This window comes from Wyeomyia smithii, chromosome 2 (genome assembly GCF_029784165.1).
Source record: "Wyeomyia smithii strain HCP4-BCI-WySm-NY-G18 chromosome 2, ASM2978416v1, whole genome shotgun sequence".
NCBI classification, from domain to species: domain Eukaryota; kingdom Metazoa; phylum Arthropoda; class Insecta; order Diptera; family Culicidae; genus Wyeomyia; species Wyeomyia smithii.
This window is the reverse complement of record NC_073695.1, coordinates 171,196,830-171,220,926: the sequence shown is the minus strand read 5'-3', so window position 1 is coordinate 171,220,926 and position 24,097 is coordinate 171,196,830. Positions and strand designations below refer to the sequence as shown.

Genomic DNA, 24,097 nt, shown 5'->3' with positions numbered 1-24,097 from the left:
GAAAAATATAGTTTTTAATGACATTGGAATAATTGAGCATATTTGAGACACGTGGGTGAAGATAGTTTAGTGAAAATATTTTTTTTTGGAAATCACATCGATCCAAAAAAATGTTTGCCTCTTAGGCAAGACGGTCAGATGTTGTGTTAGCAAAATGGGCAGTCTGAGAAAACGACAATAGCACCATTTATTATTCTTTTTTCAGCATTCTTAGCATGCGATATGAGACCTAAAGTCATTAACTCTCATTTGAAACAAAAATCATCATTAAAAACTTTGTTAAAAGCCGTAAATATACTACTTGTAAATAATGTGAATGATTCCATCGGCGTAGCCGACGGTAAGCTTTTTTGCGCAGCGCGTCGTCCCGTATAGAAAAGAAATTTGCTATAGTCTTTCATAAGTCTGGTAAGACAGACACAGCCGGTCCGTTTCATATGCACGTTGTGAAAAAGTGGTTTTTCGAGACTGTTTTCATTCTAGTGAAAACTAATATAAAATCACTCTAAAAAGGAAAACTTTGCATTATTTTATGAAAAGCACTAGTCATTGTAGAATATTATAAATATCGTTGGCTGAAATGTTGTGTTTTGAGCAGAATAATGAATGATTTCCTTAGGGTGACCGTCTTGCCCGTTGTTCCCCTATTAAGGAGAGTTTTATTTGTTTTAGACTGCTCTACTGCGAGGAACGCGGTGAGCTTGGCGAAAGTTATTTAGCGACTGATTACTGCACAATCATATGATGGTGAATCAGTGATGGAGTTCTTTCTGCAATCATAAAACCGGAGTTTGTTGTTTGTCTTTCCATAACGGATTATGTTCTGTCACTTATGAATGTTCTCTCTTAAAAAAGCAAAGCCTTGGTGCTACATTCCGTATCGGAACTCGACCTTCTGTTTAATATACACAGACTTCGCAGCCAACTGTTGAGTGTACAGGACAATTGCGGGGCTAGCGCTACGATCCAACTGACACTAACAGTCTCTCCCGAGCCGAGACTCGAACCTACGATGACTGGCTTGCTCGGCCAGCATCGTACCTCGAGACCAGCTGTGAGAATGTTCTCTCTTATTATTTTCAAAAAAAAAAAACGGACTCAATTCTTCGAGGATCAGCTAGAATAATTCAAGGCATGGTAGACACACTAAAACAGCAGTTAGAGAGCTTTAATGATTTATGGCAGCTAATGCTTGTGTATTCGGAAAGATTGGTATTGATTAAGAGTCTGCCAGAGAGAAAGAGAAAGGTTATTAAAAATCGACGTTTAGATAACTACGTTACGGAACTCAACCAAGAAGAAGTTGCTGATGTTAAAGGGACTAACAAGGTTTACTGGTACATCAATATTTCCCGGGAAACGGGAATGAAAAATCTCATTTCCCGGGAATTCCCGGGAACCGGGAAAGGAAAAAATCCTTAGCAAAAATGAGATTTCAAATAAAGTTTATAAATAAAAAGTTTCAAACTATCGTTTACGATTTAATTATCAATTGAAGAACAAAATTTATTCAAGTTCACTCCAGAAAATCATGCAAAAAATTAACTTTTAAGTAACTTTTACAGAAAATACTCGGTAACTCTGTACCCAATCAAGATAGGAATTTTGTTGATTCATATTTTTGCACGTTCTAAAACTTTGCCGAATAAACCATTCCTTTATCTCTTGACACAAAAAAGTTAGTATTTCGGATGAATGAAAACCTACTGTAACATATGCTCGCCGTACTCTAATATGGGTGGATTGTGACAAATGGAACTTTAAGGAGTTTATAGAACTTTAGCTTAACTTCAAGAAAAAGTATTGGCATCATGATTCCACTTGCCCCTTTTTATTTAAATTGATGATTCTGTTGAATTTTATGGCATCAAAAAAATTGAGTTAACAATGATAAAATAATGCTTGAATTTCGTCCCGTTTCACCTTAAATTATATTTCGTGTGATGTTGCTGCAAAGTCCTCACAAATCTCGAAAAAACATGCAAGGGGCAAAATTCAGTAATTTTACACCAGAATTGTTGAGAAACCAAAACAAACATATGTTTTTCTTCACCCAATTACTGATACATTTTTAGTAAATACACTCTTTTTTGCAACTACGCAAAAAGTTTGTTTTCAGAGTCATACTAAGAATATATCCCATTGATATACGGTTGCCAGTTTCACGCTTTTCCACCCCGCCATACTGATAAAATACAGTGACTATAATCACCTTCATGTAGCCGCAAGGTTACAGAGTCCGCTTTGGTAAGCGGATGGTCGTGGGTTCGAATCTTAGTAAAATCAGACCATTTGGTTGTCAAAGGACTTTAGCATGGGTTTATTCTTAGGCTCTCTAATACGTACTTTCCCTTCAATCTGAACACTACAGTACCCCTGTTGACTCTCCGTCTAACAAAAATAAGTCCCTATTATTATAAAACTGGTGTGAGTAACGTATGGAAGTTCTCTCCAGGGAATTGTAATTAGGCGATATTGTTAGGATGGACAGAAGAAGTAAGCTTGAAACTGAAAGGTGAAACTTACACACAATCACGGATATGAATGATAAGCGTATCACTCACTTAAATACTGATACTGCCAATAATATGAAGTGCGAAGTACAGAAAACACCTGGGCAATATTACAATAGATCTAATTTCTGGTCGCAGTGATGAGTCCACACAGAAAAACAATCACCTTTATGTTCCTCCATATTTTGACAGTCTAAGATGCACTTTGGTAAATATTTTTTCAAAGTGCAGTAAGAACGCAGGTTTTAAAATTCAACATTCGTGAAATGTGAAAATAATTTATAATTTTCAATTTTCAAAAAATTATAGTAAATTGAATACTCACAAGAAACATGCGATTTTAAAACCTCTAATCTTTGAATTCAAAGTAGGGTAAGGAACGGCTTAAGTAGTGGCGCCTATTTTAGTCGGAAAACAGGCCTCGAACTCCCGAATTTCGATTAATATCGACAGTTTCAATGATGATAACAAAAACTCTGATTAACTAGCTGTCTTGCGAATATATATTAAATACCGTTCAAAAAAATCTTTGAAAACCATCAATCAAGAAAAACATAATTGCAATTGCAGCTATTTTGGCGCCATTCTGGTGCTGAAAAAATCCCCTGCAAAATAGATGCAAACTGCTTAAAATAGGTTCGGGGTGATTGGAACTTCAATTGATTATTGTTAAAAATTGTCAAATCAGTTTTACAATCTAAAAACGAGTGCTGACAGAAGAAAGGTAGTAAACAAATTCATATACTCATGTTTGTATTTCACCTTACACATTTTAAGTATTTTGTTTCTATACATAGGAGGCTCCATAAGCTGCTTTAAATAGGTTCCCTGCTCTACCTCAAAAAACAGAAAAATGGGAGCTATGGCCCGACGGAAAACATCTTTTGTTGTTTCTTGGCTGGTGTAAAACATTCTATTATTCACATTAAAGAGTTTTTTCCAATGTAAAATAAAGTAAATACGCATCTTGCAGATACACATAGTTACTCATACAAAATTAACCCTGTAAAGATAGTCTGCGTTAACTTGACTACTCGCTTTTAGCAATATTGCGCACTTTGCTTCTAACAGTGCGTCAGTTTTTCCTCGTTTTTTCTCGATTAATAAAGAAATATTAAATCCTAAATTCTGGTTTTTGTTATTCATCGATGTGTTAACACCGCAATGACCATTCATCGATAATTTATAACGAAAAAGTTGCATTTTCAATCATCTGAAAGTCTGGAGTCAATTTGACGCATGATTATTTATTATCTTTTTACGCACATCGAAATATGATTACCTTTCCAGGGTTAAACAACTGCAAAAAATCGTCCTTAATAATATGATATAATAAAGTAAAACTTTCTAAAAGACAATACATTGTGCTTAAACGTTTTTAGATGGATCGAGCACTGCTGGTAGCTTTACCGCTGTGTCTACTGATGTCATACACGATTAGTAGCTCAGTTCTAGTGGCCGATTACCGAATGACTAGGATGGTAGAGCTGAGCAGCCGGGCGCCGTACTGCAAGATCCACTCCGACCGGTAAGTTATAGGATACCTGTTCACCCGATTCGCCGACAATGGCTTTGAAATGCGCTACTCATTGTTTATGTTTATGCTTTCGTTCATCGGGTTCATTTCTGTGCACTGTGGCTAGGCAGAAAGTGCCCGGAGCTGTGCATAAGAAAATGGAATCGTTCGTTTATTAATGGATACCTGCGAGAGTAAGTGGGGTCCAAGCTCAAAACAGTTCGACGACCGCTGAAAGGCCTCTTATTCATCTGAGTCATATCTTCCTTGTTTCCTTTCATGTTTATTTTGCAAAGTTCAAGGTCGCATAACTGCACAGAATTGAACGGATGTCGGACACAAATAATTTTTTTCTCTTCGTTTGTTTCGTTCTTCCTGTTCTGGCCGTTTTGTTTATCTGCACGCGTATTCCGTTGCTGGAAAGAGGCGACATTCAGCGTATGCTGCTGGCTTTTGACGCGGTAAAGGTGCGACAAGTGCCTCGTGAGTCGGTGATTGCTCTCGAGGAGGTGTGCAACGAGGCAAGCGGAATTTCGGGTGAGCTGCAGGGTGGGCTCGGATTCATCTACCCGGGGACGAAGTGGTGTGGTCCAGGTAAGATGAAATTGTTATTTTTTAATAATTTTAAATCTTTTTTTCACAACAATAAGAGATTGTTTTTATAAAATTGATGTTTGGTGATTATGAATTTAAAGTATACTGATATTCTCAATATTTGTGCAAAGTTTATGCATTCCTAGAGATAATTGTTCAAGGCAAAAACGTTAAATCTATTGTTTTGTTTCAAAGAACTCACTGTATGTCGTTTAGCAATAAGTCTGCGACACTATGTTTTACCATAGAATCTCCAACTGTTCTAAGCAGTGAAATATTCGAACATTCTTAGGACAATCATTTCAATGCTATTAAATTCACCGGGAATGTGTTGACTCATGACTAGTTGAGAAAGGAAATAAAGCCGTGGTTCGAGAACAACAGACACTGTTCACTGGAAATGTTTTTATTGCGCTAGGTGTTGAGCAATATTCTTTGTTCCTTCTTACTTACAGGAAGCATAGCGGCCAATTACACGGATGTGGGCCGATACGCCGATGAAGACCGGTGCTGTCGCGAGCATGACATGTGTCCAAACATTCTAGTGCCGGGGGAGTGTCGGAGGGGCCTGTGCAATCGCGGTGCCTTCACGCGATCACACTGCGACTGTGATGCAAGGTTCAGAAGATGTTTACAAAATCTCAACACCGGTCAGTATCGTACGGCAAATGTCTAACAGAAACCTGCGCACACACATACCTATAGCTAACCAACCGCTCGAGCGACTGTTTATCGTTTCAATATCAATTGCCTCTCTCAATGAAGTATTGTCCGGCCGAGTGCTTACGAGGACACATGCCTAGCTGTATCTTCCGTAGGATAAAACAGTCGGCGGTAGTGGAATTGAATGCTTTGTTATGTATTTTTTCTTTCCACTTCCAAAGTTTCTTGAGTTCGATTGTGCTTGATTTGTGTATTTGTTTTCATCAGTGCTCCGACCCCTGCACATACATGGTCATATTGAAGTAAACATCTAAAACTATTCTAGCCATGGGTTTAATCTCATGTGAGATGTAAACTATTGTTTAATTTTGTATCATAAGACAAAGAAAATGTGACATATTATTGTACCCGAGAAAATGAAAGGTCAATTTTATCGAGCAACCAAAAAAAATAACATCAAAATACTAAATTCTCCGATGCGCTAACGTAAAGGTCCAGTGCATTCAGTGGCAATCAAGACTATTTTCCTCCAACGCGTCTAATAGTACATGCATTCAATTAACCTTGTTTAGCTTTCGACTGTGTTAAATAATAACTTATCACTTTGCTGTTTCGTTACAGAAATCGCCAACACGCTGGGTGCTGTCTTTTTCAACGTGATACAGGTGACTTGCTTTGGCGAGAGGCGCCCGTGTTCGATTTGGCAAAGGTCAGTATAACAGAGCGAATTGGGAGGTACAAAAGACGTTACAAACAGAGCAAAACCAGATGAGTACCGTCGCCGATACAAAGGGTCGCGAATGGCATTGAGCTGTTATGCGGGGAAAATAAAGACGATGGGCTATTTGAAGTTCTCACGAAGCACTTTCAAAGGTACCTTTTTGGGTAGGATCGAAGTAACCGAACTTGACTTTGTACAGATCTGGTTCATGGCACTACCAATCTGGCAAGCCTTCTTTCACTGTTTCACCAATTGCACCTTTCGGTTACTAAGAAGACATCTGATCCAACGGAGCTAACATGAGCTTAGTGCGAACTTTTAGCGCGATGCCGAGGCAGACGATAGTGATTTATCAAGATGCACAGTGTGGAGAGTTTGGACGGTTTGCTACAGTGTTGGTAGCGATCTTCTGGGCATTTTCGCCAAAAGCTTAAAACGCTAATCAAAGTAATAGCGCTTTAGTCTGTCATTAAATAGTGACGGTCATTGGCATTGAGCTGGAGGTTGTGGGAAATGCGTATGACTGCACTCGGCAGCTATCAACGATCGGTTTGTTTTCAGCTCATAAAACGTAAATCCTGTCTGAAACGTTTCGCAATTATTATTTATATATATTTGCAATTGCTAACAACGACTGTTAAAACATTGCAGTAATAAATGTAGTCATAATAGTTGAAGAACTTATGAACTGAAAGTATGAATGCATAACATTGGATAATTTTTAATCTGAGAAATTATATTTTTCAAAAATATACAATTTGTTATTTTCAGCTCATTCGTTTTTCAATCTCTATAACTTCATTTACTGCTACAAAAATCGAATGAAAAAGTAGAATGATTCATAGTCGAGTTGTTTTTCATGTTCGAACGGGTTTTTACTGTTTATATTCAATTTTTAAGTGAAGTGTTGATGTTATCACGATTATTTTATTTACGTTTTGTTTTATCGCGCAAAGCATTCCGGTTTTATTATATTTATGAGATAGAACTACAGAAAGATTATAGAAACCACATACCGGTGAAGCCTAGCCTTTGTAATGCAAACTTTATTATTTGCTGAAACAAACACTGTGATTCTCACAAAAATTACAGGTTGAGAATTTAAAAATTGAATTTTGTTAACCTTGCTCTGACAATAATTAAACAGACAAAGCATTGGTGATAGTTTTGACATATGGCTACCATTACAAGTTAGTACAACGAAAACTTTTATTTTCTTCTACTGGACATACCTATGTCGTGAGAAGAATTTCCTCAAATCAAACATTTTGGATCTATGTGACAAAATTTTGACCCATGATATTGTTAGCGAATACGGCAGTGAGTGATATGCTTTACAACTCCGCCAAATTTCCTACAAATCCCATTTTACCAGAACATGTGCTTTTTACAATTTTAAATTGCTACCTCTTTACGGGGAAAATGCATTAAACAATTTACAATGGAAATTTAAGGTTTGTAACTGGTTTCGCATCTTGATTTCTGTTCCATAAGAATTTCTTGGGTACAGAGTTGCCAATGTTCGAGTTTAAACTGGATTCTTCCAGTATTTTTCAAGCGATTCAGTAAAACAGTTTAATCCCAAAATCTTCCAGTTTTTTGTATATTCGTCAGTTTTATCCAGATTTTTTATTCACACTAGCTCCGATTGGTTTTTGGAAATATTTTGAGAACGTGAATTTTATAGGTTGATAAATCATTGTTATATTGTGCATTTTCATCATTCTATCTTCTCAGGCGAAACACGTCTAAGGGCATCTTCAGCGGTGGTCTATTTTTGATACAACTTTTTCGCACATTAAACGATTACCTCGGCAAGACACTTCATATCCACAAGACTTTATGGATTTGACGGTTTGACCTGAGCGTCAGTGACATTTCTCAGGATGGATTGGTATGATCGAAAAATTTCTGCTACAAGTAGGGCTTCGGAGGAAAGCGAAAAATATTTGATCGCGTAGATGTTCATCTTCCGTATTCGTTTCATCAATCCTTCAAAATCTTGCAGTTCTTCAAACTTGGGTTGGGTTTTGAGGATATTGAAACAAGCCTGGGGTGGCATTTCGTTTCAGTTCAGTGTCTTCGAGGAACATTTTTCTGGCCTCTCAAGATCTTCTCCAGTCCCACTGTAATTAAGGCGATTAACAAATAGCCAACATATTTGTCATCCTGGTGGCTGATGGTTGCAAACCAAGTAGTTGAACCTACGGTTATGGTCTTTCAGAATTCCCCCTTTTGCTGGTCGTTTTCCTTGAAGCCAAAAACGACAAACCTGTTCATATTCTTCTTCAGAAAAGCCACAAAAATGAATTGTGAATTGTCATAAAAAATCTTTGTTTTGTTTATTCCCCAACACTAGCAAAACGCTTATATGGAAATTGCTAAAAATGAGGTATTCAATTAAAATATGACATTTCACCCACCTATTGGCAGCGTACAAAGGGTTTTAGAACGATCTATTTCTTGTTCCAAAAAGTGACAAAAATAGACCAAAAAGTATACCAATTTCAATTTTTTTCAATTTAGATCTGGTATAAAAAAAAAATTTACACCACCGGTGCAGCAGTGAATTTGAGTTTGTTCCAAAAAAATAGAACAAAACAACGATTTGGACCACCGCTAATGATGCCCTAAGTTAGGGACTGTATGGCATGTTTGAAATAAAAGGCAGTTAGGCCCAGTTTTATATAGAAGCTGACAAATATGTTTTACCCGATCATCAATCAATCAATCAAAAAAGATAGGGGAGGAGTACCAGTTACGGCCTATGGAGTTTGAATGGAGTACTGCCATAACTGATACCGTTGCGCTTATGCGAGATAGCCATAACTGGTATACTGGCACACCTACCCTAGTTTAAATCGTAAGAAAATGTAGCGTCAGTACTTTTGTTGGAAATTAAGGTATGTGAAAAAAGTTTTACTATACTAATTTTGAGATAAATTAAATGCGTAATTTTAAATTCAAATAAAGAAAGTTGTGCAGTCCATAATTTTAACAAAACGGAAACAGTTCTGATTAAAATTGACTGACTTTCTGCGAGCTGATATCTTTTTATTTACTGTATTTAAAACTGACATGAGCACAAAAAAGCTCTCTCACAAATTGTGAGTCACAATATATATTCTTTTTATTCTTTGAATTTATTTGGAATCTAGTTTTCTCTAGTTTTTTCTTTAGCAGTCTTCCAGTTTAATCAAAAATTTTATTGGCAACTCTGCTTGGGTAAGTGCTGTGTCAAGTAATTTTAATCTCATCAACGCACAGTGGCAAATTTTGTGAACAAAAGTAGGAAAAAACCTAAAAATCTTTCTAAAATGAGTGAAAATGACATATAATGAAAATTTTGGAGTACTGAACTCATTTCTGAATTAAAGGGTCTAAAGGTAGTTAGACTTTTTTTTTAATAGATAACTTTTTTTTTCGACCATACTTGAAATTTGGGTTGTCTAAAAAGCGGCAATATTTTTTTACAAAAATCTGTAACGCCGTTTGACCGATTTAAAATCTATTAATGGCCGATTGGACAATTAGTTTCACTGCAGCTGATGTGTGTAAATCGGTTAAGAAGAAAAATAGTACTTGCATAGCAAAAGACACAATTATGGGTCACTTTTGGTCTTCAAGATCATTTAGTTTTTAAAACCATCAAAATCTATCACAAAAGTTATTTAATTGATGTATAAGCTTGATATTAAGTTATTTTATCAGGTCGTGATGTATTTTCATGCAAAATTATGGTTTCAATTCAATTCAATTATGGGTCACTTCACTTATTGCACCAAGCAGAATTATTGTTTTTAGTAACATTTTCAACATTAAATCATTTCAATCGTATGATTAGGGTTACAATTGAGTTACAAAAATACCACTGCCAATGAAAATTGTTCAGTTTCGTGAGAATAGACGTATTTGCGTAAAAGTGACCCATAATTGTTGCTGACCCATGATTGTGGAGGCACTGTATGTTGTATACGCTGAGGTCCAGAAAATGGCATTTTGATTATAACTTCGAATTCTTGGTGTTTGGAAAATTTCAAGTATGAGCGAATGTTACACTCAACAAGACCTACAACCTACCCTAGTTGTTTTCAGGCGCTCTTGCATTTTATTTTCATTTGTAGCACAGTGTAATCGTTTATTGAGAAAACTTATCGTTAGAATGAAATATTTTCAATTAGTCTTTTTTCTGTTTTTGAGTAATCTTCGGAAAATAACGATAAATTTCGTGTTTGTGTGTCAAAGCTATTAAAACAGGCTTTTTAGATTTCAAAGATGTAAGAAAAAACAATGGCATAACAATTTTACGGCGTAACCAAATTACGAAAAAAAAAACGAAGAAACCAGGATGATGAAAATCTTAAATAAAAATGCAGAATTCCGTAAGGCAGTTGACATTATCAATCAGCTCTAATCGCCATTTTTGAATCCACATACAATCGCCATTTTTGAATACATACTAAAAGGCCGGAATTATTCAAACATGGGAGTGTTCGTACTCAAACACCTTTTTGAATCCCAAATGGCCACTCACGATTTCTGGAAAACAACCTCGATTAGCCAAATCCAATACTCAGAGGCCAGAAATCTATTTGAAAGCCAAGATGGCGGCTTCCGGTTCCTGGAAAGCAGCCAAAAATGGGCAAACATCATCTAATACGAGTATTTTTTATACGAAATGATTATTTTCAAGGTTCATAGAATTGTGGTACCCACAGTGGTGGGCACCGCTAACCGAAAATTTAGCGACGCTAATCGCTAAGTCGCTAACCGGAAAATTTAGCTCGATAATCGCTGAACGCTAAACGCTAAACCCACATTAGCGGAACTTTCGCTAATCGCTAATCGCTAACTTTTTAATATGTAAATAGACTTATCACTATATTTATTGCTCATGTTCTGTAAGATTTGGACCACTTTGATCTGTTTTGGTTAAACAAACGAAAACAATTACTTTTTAAAGCTATTTACAGTAAGAGGTTCACGAAACGGTATTCATATTTGATTTTGTAAAAACAAGAATAACAAAAGTTATTTAGCTTGTATTGAAAATAGATACTCTTAGGAATGTTTTCATGAAAATTCAATTATTATCTGAATCGAAAAAGTAGAACCAAAGTTCTCATAATTTCAAGCGCATTGCAATTTACCAAAGTTCTTGGTGTGCCAAAAATTCAATCTAGACCCGATCAGAAGAGCATAACAAGAAAATTTAAAAATTCTATCAACACGAGATACAAATAACATAATTTGATACGATTTTGTATTTTCCCATATGCTTTTGATATCAAAATATAATCTGAATGAGTTTTAAAAACAAATCCTGAAACAAAGTTGTTTTGAGACAAATCTCACATTTGTTTCGTCTCAATCAAAACCTGTAGTTTATAACAATGGTTGTTATTATACTGTTCCATATGCTATCTCATTTTGTTAGAAAGCTGATACGTTAGTAACAAAACTTGATATGGGTTTGATATTAGTAGAATATTTATTGTTATAATTTCTGTTATTTTAACACCTAACGGGATCTAATTTGAAACACAACCTGAAAGGTTTTTTGTATAACAAACTAACAGCTTCTGTTACATTTTTGTTTAGTCTTTCTGATCGGGGACCTTGTGCTTGTTCTTCAAAATGCTCCTGTGGCTTGTACGATAACTGGAACTCCATTCTAGGGTAAAAAAACTGACAAAAGTAACTTTCGCAGTAAAGTATGTTCATCTTTTGAAGCAATTTACGTACGCCATCAGCAATCCACAGTTTTTCTATATATTTCTATTGTCGCTTCTCCACAAAATTTAGCGAATTAGCGATTAGCGTTTCGAAGGCCAAAATTTTAGCGACGCTAACAGTTTCGCTAACCAGCTCAAAAATTAGCGAAATCGCTAAATCGCTAACTGAAATTTAGCGTCGCTAATTAGCGAATTAGCGAATTAGCGGAATGGTGCCCACCACTGGGTACCCATATATAACTAGTAAAAGTAAGGCTTCGTTTTTGTTGAAAACGAACTTAACTATCAATTTATTTACTGTTAGGATTAAAAAGCTTCATCACTTGAAGACTTTAACAGACAAATTGCTTTTTAAACTTTTCTAAGCATTTTTTCTCTATTGTATCAACCTTAGCTAAAAACAGTTCAGCATACAATTTTCTGAACCGCAGCATGGATTAAAAAGATTGTTAGCCTGTTATTTTACGTAACATTTCGTACCCGGTGTATTACGTGCACGCACGTACACGCACAACTTTGTGGTTAGAATAATAGAAAACAAAAAAAGTATTTTTTTTTTCAAAATTTTAACTGTGAAAGATTGTTATAAACGAATGATTAGAAAGTATTATTTGAATTTTTCTACATTTTGGTTAAATATTATAGTATTATCTTCGTCTAACCTTCTTAAAAGCTCCATTTTTTTAAAAGGGGGGGATTTGTTAGTAGCTTAAGTATTTATGATAAATGTTAGTAAATAATGATTATGTGTGTCCAATCACAAATGGTGACTTCTCAACACAGTTAGAAATATGTAATTTTAATTATTAGGATTTGATTGCTTTCGCAATTAGAATTTATCATTCGTAGGGATTTGAACCTACTTGTCAAAAAAGGGGAAGTAAACTTACAACTAACTTAATTGCTAACTTATTGGCTATAAAGAGAGTTTATCGTAGCAATTGAAGAAAATTGTTAGTAATTTTATTCGACATAGCTTCTAATGTTTCAACACCAGTAAGTCTATGTAATTCGAGTGTACCAAACCAAGGAGGACGCTTCAAAATCATTTTCAGAATTTTATTCTGAATCCTTTGGAGCGTTTTCTTCCTTGTTGAACAGTAACTTGACCAGATCGGTACAGCATAAAGCATTGCTGGTCTAAAAATTTGTTTGTAAATCAAAAGCTTGTTCTTTAAACAAAGTTTAGATTTCCTGTTAATGAGAGGATATAAACATCTCGTATATCTGATGCACTTGGCTTGTATACTCTCAATGTGCTCTTTGAAAATAAGTTTTGAAGTAGAATACTTCTCTCAGGAAGTTCGGCTACATAGGGATGTGAAATGAAAATCTAAAACCGAAAAAAGTGAAAAATATGTCCAATTTCAAATGCTAATAAATCGGTTCGTATTCGATGGATTTCCTTCGTTCTTGCAGCAATAGATTGGAAAATCTTCTAAGATTCTTCCCAAAATAAGATAATTGTAATTTTATTATTCACACTATTGTACTATTGAAAATAGTCAAGCCTTGTCAAAACGAAAAATTCGACCTCTGATCGGTCGTTATATGCTTGCTTCCCAAGCACGGTCGACAGGATCATATACCTTGCAATTGAAAACATGCTATTTGGCCTATATAAGAGCCTGTTTCAGCCGGAGCCGCTCATAATAGTTCTAGACAGCGACAACAGCAGTCGTCCTTCCTTAGCAGCAGCACTAGCTCTGTGGTTGGTCACCACGTCTCAGGAGCAGCGCGGTTTTTCTCAGCGTGTGTACAGCGACAACAGCAGTCGTCCTTCCTTAGCAGCAGCACTAGCCCTGTGGTTGGTCACCACGTCTCAGGAGCAGCGCGGTTTTTCTCAGCGTGTGTCGCCAGACAGCCATTATTCCCCCCGTGTTGGGGCAGCATGAAGATTGCCATCAGGAAATCAAATTTTGGAATTCAAAATGCCTTTTTGAAGGCAAATAAACAAGTCATTGAAAGTTGATAATTTTTGTCAACGCAAGCAAGTATTCTGTGTTGCATCCTAGCAATTTAAATTTGAATGTGAAATAGCTTCCACAGTGCATGTTGTCCGTGTATCTTAATTCTCCCAATGTTAGGGCAGCTCAAAGGTTGTAATTAGCAACCGATTTTGAACCACAACATGCTTTTTTGAAGGCAAATAAAAAAATAATTGAAGGTTAATAGTTATCTGGCATCAACACAAGCAGACATTCTGTGCGGGATGCAATCAAATTCTGTTGTAGTTGTCTAATTTTTACTTTATTTAGTAAACTCCCCACTGTAGGGGCAGCGCAAACGCTGCGATCAGCATAACCGAAGTTGAATAATAAACTGCCCTGTTAGAACGCATTCACAAAAGCAGTTAGTTCGACTATGCAGAGCTCATATTAAGACGATTCAATCAATCAGCGTAAACAGAATTTCGTCGTCTCCCAGCTGCCAAGCGGCTATCACATGATGCAACACGCAACAGCGAGCAAACGAAATCGCTTGATGTTACAAACCGCAATAAGATACCTACGGGTTGAAACCGTTGCGTGTGTGAGAGCACCATCGGTGTTTATTCGCTGGATACACTATCTACTGTCTACTGAACGCAATAATCTGCTTACATGCGACACGGGGACGGGAACATTCTCTTCAACGAAGCTGCGCAACACGACACAAAACATGTTATTTTGTTGCTTCAATGAGACTGCTATCGGTCCGGTTCGACAAGAAATCATTTTTGTGCATCCGTGCTACGAAACTGAGGAAAAACTTTAGAAACTGAAAAAAGAGGTGGAGCTTATCAAATGATCGCTCTGAACCAGAATGAAGTCACACATATTTTTCAAGTTATATCATTCCACCACGTACGTAAAATAATTCATTCCTATTTTCATCCTTATATAAGAGCCTGTTTTAGTCGAAGCCGCTCATAGTAGTTCTGAACAGCGACGACAGCAGTCCTCCCTTAGCAGCAGCGGGAGCGAGCAGTGGGTACCATCGATAGCGGATAGCGGCCACAACTGTGGCATGGCTGCGAATAAGCGTAGCAGTTTCAGCGGATCTCACCATCGATAGTAGCAGGGCCAGCAGATACAGGTACAGCGGATACCAATGGCGGCCACAACTGTGGCATGGCTACGGATAGCGTTGCAGGTGCTCAGCAGTTGGCCCAGCGTATAGCGGCCACAACTGTGGCATGGCTATGCATAGCGTAGCTGTTGCAGCGGGTATATCAGCATCGATAGTAGCAGGGTCAGCTGATGCAACGACACTCCCTTCACTAAAATGCTGTTTCAGTGTGGTAGCGGGAAGCATCAGCAGCAGGCTTGCATGAAGTGAATACATCAGCCAGCAACTTTCTCTAAGGCCTCTGCCATAGTAGACGCGAAAAGCGGCGCGAACCGATTCGCTCGGCCGTAGGTTGATGTACAGCTCTACTGATCTACTATTTGGCTGTACATTAACCTACAGCTGAGCGAATCGGTTCGCGTCGCTTTTCGCGTCTATTATGACAGAGGCCTAATGGGAAAGTTGTATCAGTTTGTTCAGAAGAATATTATTGTCGGTAATATTACAGAGATGCGATTGCGTAAATCCGATTTTGAATTGAACAATTGTTCTTTTGAGAACAAATAACACACTTATTCGAAGAGTTAATAGCTTTTGGTACCAATAGCAGTATAGTGACAGCCTCAGCGGTAGATGCAGATGCAGTCGGTACTTCCCTGAGGCCGATGTAAAGGTAAATGGGAGCAGCACGGCGAAACAGTTCGGGTTATGCTTAGACGCGCGTCATTTTTCGTTGTTGATATTCCCCACATGAAACGACGCGCTTTCGTATGATAGCGGTGGTATTAGCGGTAGATGCATTTGCCAACACTTCCTCCAGTAAAGCCGTGTCTAGTTTTCAATGTGCAAACACCTTTCTCATTGTGTTGACCGTGCGCCTTAGTCCTCACTATCAATGATAAATTGAACAATTGTCCTTATAAGGACAACAAATGAATTAATGAAGATTTAATTTTGAATTAGAATACTTCTCTCAGGAAGTTCGGCTACATAGGGATGTAAAATGAAAATCTAAAACTGGAAAAAGTGAGAAAAATTTCAAATGCTAATAAATCGGTTAGTTTTCGATGGATTTCCTTCGTTTTTGCAGCAATCGATTAGGAAATCTTCTAAGATTCCTACCAAATGCGTGAAATTGCAATTTTATCATTCGAACTATTGTACTATTGAAAACTCTTAAGCCTTGTCAAAACACAAAATTCGACCTCTGATTGGTCGTTATACCGCGCTTTCCCAAGCACGGTCGGTAGAGTTATGGACCTAGTAAGTTGGAAATGCATCATTTGGCTTATATAAGAGCTTCATCAGATAATAAACAAACATTTCATCGGATATTAAATTGAACAACTAAAATTTGAAGAACGCAAATGATTATTTGAAGAGTTAATATTTTCTCGTTTTGCGCTATAATCCAAAGTTAATTATCTTCATCTACATGCATACTCTGACTATTATTACGTGTTTGCGTCGCTTAGTGTTTGACTACGGTCATGCAGAACGCAAATAACGGCGCGATGCGATTCGGCAAGACGAAATCTGTTGAAATGTATAGCTCTACTTCGCCTTAAAAAGAGCTGTATATTTCACCACGGTAAGGCGAATCGCATCGCGCCGACATTCGCGTTCTGCATAACTGTAGCCTTTGTTCCGTTCCCATTTAATGATGCCGTATTAAATGTGCATATTACAATTCGGCAGCACTTCAGCTTCTCATTTGCACAAAATTTAAAAATATCCAATGAACTTCATTCAAAATATCAGACAAAAGAAATTACAATACTGCCAATGAACGGTCAACGTTTATTTACTAGAAAAAATGACTGACACGCAAGCAGCCAGGTTATCTTTCTTGTAAAAGTATTCTACTTCAACCTTGCGGTCGTGGCTTTGCATACAACCTTCTTGTGATTTTTTATCATAAATTAGTCCCAAGTACTTAACCTTGTCGGACCAACTTAAAATAACCCCATTCATCTTGACAACGTGATTATTGTTTGGCTTGAGGAAAGAAGCTCTGGGCTTATGGAGAAAATTATCATTTGAGTTTTAGAAGCATTGGGAGAGATTTTCCACTTTTGCAAGTAGGAAGAAAAAATATCTAAACTTTTCTGCAATCGACTGCATATGACACGAAGACTTTTTCCTTTTACGGAAATGCTTGTGTCATCGCAGAACAATGACTTTGTGCATCCTGGAGGCAAATCAGGAAGATCTGAAGTGAATATGTTATACAGGACTGGGCCCAAGACAGAACCTTGAGGCACACCTGCTCTGACAGGAAATCTATCAGATTTTGAATTCTGATAGACGGGGGCGGGACACGAGGCATATGGACGCTAGGCATATGGATGTTAGGCATAGTATGCTAGGCATACAGACGCGAGGCATAATGGATGTGAGGCATAATGGATACGAGGCATACTGTCACAAGGCATAACGGACGCGAGGCCGAATGGACGCGAGCCCGAATACAATGTTGCACTATCGCATGGGATCCAATTATCGTGATTATGTGTCCCGAATTTGCAACATCCATATCAGAATGTCCATTGAAAAATATGTTGCACGTTTGATGATTGACAAAAAGCGTCATCCAATCAATTGTACATTAAACTCAGATATGTTTTACTCTACGTATGTAGTTCAAGTGTAACTACATTCCTAAAGAGTTTAGGTTGGGCATAGTATTATTTTTTAAATCATGTGGCGAAGACGCTCAATCGAGGGCAAGAAAGGGGGCGGCACTAAGCCGCTGTGGTTTCCGCAGTCCGAGCTGGCCGCCGACCCGCCGACCCGCCGACCCTAAAGGCCTAGAGTTAAAGTTTGGCCGACTGAATTTCCATCGATCTGGCAGTCATTCTAAAATTTCAAAGAACTAGCAACATTGCAAAAAATAAAAGTCATTACATGACTACTCGTATTTTCAGTTTCATAGTTTTTTGTTTCAGTTTGTTTTGCTACATATAGTAGTGAAAAAATGAAGTACTGTTTTCTATTTTGTTCAAATCGAATATCACGAAGTTTTGAAAACCTAAGCTATTTTCGATTCACCACCAATTAAAATCATCGCCGAAAATGGCTTGAGTTCTGTGAATTACCGGAGGATATTTTAATAACAGAAACGACACGTCTTTGTAGCGTAAGTTTGGCGTTTTGAAAATATCAATCCGAATAAACTTTAATCACGATGATTTATGCTTCGCGTCGGAGAATGGAAAAGTTAGTAAGTAAGTTTGTGGCTCGGTGAGACACCGGATAATATGTCGATTGATTACGCTCCGTTCAAAATTCCATGTGTCCAACTCAGAATCTCATCCAGTTGTCAACAGTGAGGAAAAACAAACTTAAAAATTAATCAGAAGCAAAAGATCAGAGACAATAAAAAGGAGGTCTATAGCGTTATGATTTTTGTAACCATTTGAAAAAAAAAAACATCGTAAAGATTTTTGGATTTCAATGTTTTGTTTTTGTTATATTCGAGTTTCATCTCTTTTTTCGCATTTTGCTATTGCTAAATCACAATACTTCCCATCTACTAAGACAAACTTGACATGTTAAACATTCTTATGTTCGATTGGAACGAGTTTTGACAGTTCGATTGGAACTTTTCAGTGACAGTCGTCCAAACTTTAACTCTAGGGCTTCAGCCGACCCGAAAGCCACGAGTGTATTGCTTTCCAAATGTCACTCTGAAGCGAAATACATGTTATTGAAAAAGGGCTGTGATGATGATGACGATAATACCGTATTCCGGCTCACTTCCCATCGGCCTTGTGTCCATTCGGCCTTGCATCCATTCGGCCTTGCGTCCATTCGGCCTCGCGTCCATTCGGCCTCGCGTCCATTCGACCTCGCGTCTATTCGGCCTCGCGTCTATTCGGCCTCGCGTTCATATGCCTCGTGTCCGTATGCCTGCCGTCCATTATGCCTAGCGTACTATGCCTCGCGTCTGTATGCTTAACAGGGTGTCATCCTGATAGACAACCTGCAGTGTTCGATCACTAAGATAATTTTTTAAAATTTTGATTAGGAAAATTGGAAAATTAAAAGTTTGCAATTTCGCAATTAAACCTTTATGCCAAACACTGTCGAATGCTTTTTCAATGCTTAAAAGAGCAGCTCCAGTGGAATAACCTTCAGATTTGTATCAAATCAAATTAGTAACTCTGAGCAATTGATGAGTAGTGGAATGCGAAATCCAAACTGTTCATCTGCAACAATTGAATTTCGTTGATGTGTGATATCATTCTTTTAAGAATAATTCTCTCAAACTGTTTACTTATTGAAGAAAGCAGCAACTGATTGGTCGATAACTTGAACTTCAGCTGGATTCTTATCCGGCTTTAAAATTAAAGTTATTTCTGTATTTCTCCATAATTTGGGAATATATGCAATTTTGAAGCAGCTATTGGAAAATTTTACTAAAAATTCCATTGTGCTCTCAGGGAGATGTTTGATTAATATGTTAAAGATTCCATCGTCACCAGGAGCTTTCATATTTTTGAAATTTTTAGTAATTGATTTAATTTCATTCAAGTTAGTTTCAATTATTTCTGTAGGTTAAAAATTCTGGGAATAAATTGAATCAAATTGACGTGTGACTTCATTTTCATTTGGACTCACAAAATTCAAATTTGAATTATGAACACTTTCGAACTGCTGAGCAAGTCTTTGAGCCTTTTGTTCATTGGATACGAGAAAACATTCACCATCTTTTAAAACTGGAATAGGCTTTAAAGGTTTTTTAAGAATCTTCGACAGCTTCCAAAAGAGTTTTGAATATGGTTTCAATTTTTCAACTTTACTCTCAAAATTTTGTTTTCTCAGAAGAGTAAATCTATGTTTAATCTCTTTCTGTAAATCTTTATAAATAGTTTTAAGAACAGGGTCACGAGAACGTTGATATAGACGTCTGCGGACATTTTTCAAACGAATTAGAAGTTTAAGATTTTCGCCAATTATTGGTGAATCAAATTTCACTTGAGCCTTTGGAACAGAATAATTTCTGGCATCAATAATTGCACATTTCAATGCTTCCAAAGCGGAATCAATATTCACTTCGTTTTGCAAATCAAGCTCATTATTATTGAAATTATTCTCAATATGAGTTTTGTATCTCTCCCAATTAGCCTTGTTATAATTAAAAACAGAGCTCATAGGTTTTAAAACTGATTCATGTGATAAAGAAAAAGTTATTAGAAGATGGTCAGAATCAAAATCAGTATGTGTGATCAAATCACTACATACATGACTTTGATCTGTTAGCTCCAAATCAATTGTTGATGGGTTTCTTACAGAAGAAAAGCATGTAGGACTATTCGGAGACAAAATAGAATAGTATCCTGAAGAACAATCATTGAATAAAATTTTTCCATTGGAATTACTTTGAGAATCCGCTTTTAAATCACCTTTAAAAAAATTTTGTGCTCGCGTGTGCATTGGAATGGTAAATATGCTGCGGCAATAAATAACATCGCAAGTCAGGGGGTGTTTTTCGGCTTCGCAGTCTTTCAGCAATAAAACGAATTAATATCGCTCTTTCACCCACGTTTCGGTGTATATTGCACCTTCATCAGGGAATCCTGAATTTAGAAGACAAGACAATATAAAATTACAAATTTATACAATAAATGAAATCACAAAACTCTTACAGAACATAAATCGTTTTGTCATACAAGCTTCGGCATCAGCATTCCTGTCCTATTTACTAGCTACTATTGTGTCAATCTATAAAATAACATGTTAACATTCAAAAACTGTAGCACAAAAAACAATAATCTTACATTCAAACCCGCTCTAATTTAAGCTTCACAAATAAACTCTGCCACAAACTTTCTTCACTACTCTTTCAACCGCTAACTCAAATTCGATTCAAAATGGAGCGAAAAAGTGTGGACTAACAGTGGGTGCAATATATATTGGGTATTAGCTATTCGCTATGACAGAGCAACGGTGCTGCCATCTAGGATAGTTTGCTCTGTGCGTGATTGAAATGTAAACAGAAATCGGAAAAAAGTGAAAATTCCTGCTTAGATTTTTAGTAGTATTTATTTGACTTTTCAACAAAAAGTGTGCATATAACTGTCGTGTGAGCTCCAGGAATTAGATTCCAGCGAAACTGAAGCAGTTTGAGTTGATTCCATAGTGTGCAGACGGCAAAAAGTTAGACGTTCTTTCATGACCTAGTTCTGCAGGTAACTTTAACAGATAAAAAAAAACTGATAGAAAGTCGAAAGAATTGAAGCTTCTAAACAGAATTTATCGATACATCTCTACTCTTCATCAACAAATTGCAAAACTTTATCCTAAGAAAAATTTCGTCACTTTTTCGATGATTTTAGAATACGTTTCATGAGGAAATATGGCCGATTTTAAAGAAAATTTCCCATGCGAAGACCATGACCAAATTGTGTCCACCCAGACAAAGGCGAATAGAACGGTGTGCATAGTTCCTGGATGCAATCAACGCTATGGTCGAGGTGCTTCATTCCACACATTCCCAAAGAAAAAAGATAAAAAGAGAATGAATGCGTGGGTGGCGAAACTGCGATTGAAGCTTGAGCCGACTTCGACGTCTAGAGTTTGCAGTTCTCATTTCAGCATTGAAAACTTTATTAGTCCAAGTGAGTTCTATTCGGTTTAATTATATTTATTGAAATAGTGAAGTGCAACATCTTCGCCTTAGCTTCGAAACGGTGCACCGATCGAATGATATTAAAAAGTAGAGCTGTACCGGATATCAACCTTCCCCGTCCAGCTATTGATCCGAAAAAGGATAAAGCTGCAATGGATCGTGCCGAACGAGCGGATAGGCGACGTGAACGAAGTGACACTCAAGAAGGCATTCGGATGCCCATCTGTATGGTTACTGGGGATAAAAACCTAGTGAACCAAGCACCTGTATTAATGGAAGCAGCTGTCCAGGTACGCATGACTTTTCCTTAAAGATGAGAGCTTCGTGAGATAGGGAAGCTCGCCAATGAAATCGTTCAAACATTTATGTTTACCGGCTTCCGGACATTTGATTTCGATCACTTTTTCTTCATCGACAATGATTCCATCTGGAGAACACCCCAACCATGGTATATGAGGAGGTATAACAAAACCACATCTCAGAACGTCTTTTCCGAAATCTCGCTCATATGCTGCTACTGCTTGCTTTTCACATCGGAGACCATGTTCAATTGCAGGTGTTGAAACATGTCTTGGTATCACCATACTCATTATTTTCCTTTTCCAATCCTTGACTTTTTCGGGTTGAGTTTTATAATATGTATACAAAAAATAAGCCCTAGATGCAGTAATCCGACGAGCACGCTCTTCTTTCCACTTCGATGACGTACTCTGGTTGACAGTTTCTGTACAAATATTCAATGATTCGTGTTCTGAAACGTTCACGTTTACTTCGAAATAAAGATGCAAGTTCTCTTCCAGTAGGCCAACGAATTTCATTATTTCATTGTCAATCATCGTGAAATTATCCGAAGAAAATGATCTCCTTAAAAACGATTTCAGCAAATAGGATACTAGGTCTTCTTCAACGGAAATCAATGACACCATCGAAACAGTTGACAAGTTATTCTGTCCATCTAAACCAAGCAGGTTATGCAAAACATTCGATCATTCTCATTTCCATCCATTTTCTCTTTTTTTCTTATTTCCGGTCGTCCTTTCATTTCATATGCAAATTACTTTCAGGGAAACCTAAAATTTTTGATGAAGTGTTACATCTAACACACAATTTTGATTATTGCTTTAATATCTAACTATCTACAAAAATATGGAGAATATTGGCATTTTCTTCTCTAGTTAAATCCATTGGTGCAGCAGCCGATGCCATAGAAGTATGAGCTTGAGACGGATTTTCGGTTATCTTCGACTTCTTGCAATATGAAGTTAACATAGTGGCCTTGTATATATCAGCAGCAACTTTTTCGGCAATTTTACCCCATTTCTGCTGCACGTCTGTTGTAGTTAGTAAAGGAATCGAAGGAAACCTGAAACGCAATTTGTTTCAATAATATTGTAAGGCTTGTTTAACAAAGTTATGGAACTTACATTAATAGGTGGTTAAAACAGCCATGACGTGCTTACACTTTCCCATCCCGGCCTTACATAAGCAATGCAAGGACCAATTTTGAAATACCGGCCTGGTCCGGATAGAAATTTTGTGTGGGTCTGACTTGGGTGAAGATGATTTCAAGCAAGTTGCAAACACGGATAGGCCGTCCGCATGCACAGTTTGAACTCCCACGAGAAGCAGATGGTTGGCTTTGAATACCCGTTCACCTCCGATTATAAGCCTGCTTCCTCCTGCGACATACTGAAGAATGTCAGCGAGCTGTGATTTCACCGCGCACGTCGAATGGATTTCATCGTTAGATGCCTGAATTTGAGAAAAAGAAGCAATTTTCATTCACCTGTTTTATACATTCGAGACATCACAGGAACTGTATTTCACTTAATTATCATAACCAAAGGTTGTGATTTTACATTGCACCAAACAAAAAGCTCCAAATAATTAATTTTAATCAAGTTTTTTAATCCAGTAGCAGGGTCAAATTTCCGAAATAGAAAATTACACTTTTCTTTGATGGCAATTTCACGTTATCGTTGATAGAAAATATTCGGTAAACACTACAAGAAAGTTGAACGGGAGTTCCTTAATTGATTTTCACCTACCATTGTAATCAAAAAGTTCTGAAAAACGAGCAAAATCTTGCAAAAAATTAATAATTATATGAACCGTTTGTTTACCACTGGCTTCACGCACACGAAACGTCAAAAACAGTGCAGTCAACGCGAATTAGCTCTTACAGTTTGCTATTGGGTTTCGTTTGCTGGTGTGTGCGTGTTATGTGTTGGGATCTGTTTGTTAAGTGTGTGTAGTACGCCTGCATACATGGAGCTGAGATTGTCAACATCGGACCGTTTGTTGACTGCATGTTTGGTGTTAACAATATGACAGACTTCTAAAATCGGGAGAGTTAATTTTCGTGTGTGCTGATCGATAATTATTGTTTTTTCTAGGTTGAAGTTATGATTTGCTTCGATGCTGTGGTAAAGGAGTGCCGTCTTCTCTTTAAGTCGTTCGAGATCGAATTGTGTGCTGGGATCGTCATCGTTTTTGCCGCGGAGTCTTTCTATTTCATTAATTGTTGATCGGTGGCTGCTTATGCGTTTTTTCAGTTGGGTTATGGTTGACCCGACATAGCTGGCTTCGCAATCGTTGCAGGGAATCCTGTAGATCACGTTATGTCGCATCTCTGGAGGTATAGTGTCTTTCATGTTGGTGAAAATTCTG

At 37.3% G+C, this 24,097-nt stretch overlaps 1 protein-coding gene and 1 long non-coding RNA gene across 4 annotated transcripts in view; one reads left to right on the top strand and one right to left on the bottom strand.

Moving 5' to 3' along the window:
* The window catches only part of LOC129723607 (acidic phospholipase A2 PA4), a 47,066-nt gene that overhangs the window by 17,846 nt on the left and 5,123 nt on the right, over positions 1–24,097 (top strand). For 2 of the 3 annotated variants that reach the window (XM_055677931.1, XM_055677934.1), the window contains exons 2-5: positions 3,896–4,041; positions 4,454–4,623; positions 5,079–5,273; positions 5,908–5,995. In XM_055677931.1, the coding sequence (XP_055533906.1) occupies positions 3,896–4,041; positions 4,454–4,623; positions 5,079–5,273; positions 5,908–5,995 (599 nt within the window). Of the gene's footprint in view, positions 1–3,895; positions 4,042–4,453; positions 4,624–5,078; positions 5,274–5,907; positions 5,996–24,097 lie in introns of those variants that run through there. The other variant, XM_055677935.1, reaches the window with a different exon arrangement.
* Positions 22,499–23,605, bottom strand: LOC129723609 (uncharacterized). Its single transcript, XR_008727780.1, has 3 exons — positions 23,476–23,605; positions 22,852–23,179; positions 22,499–22,790 (listed from the first exon to the last, which is right to left on the bottom strand). It is a non-coding gene; the product is annotated as an uncharacterized LOC129723609 (long non-coding RNA).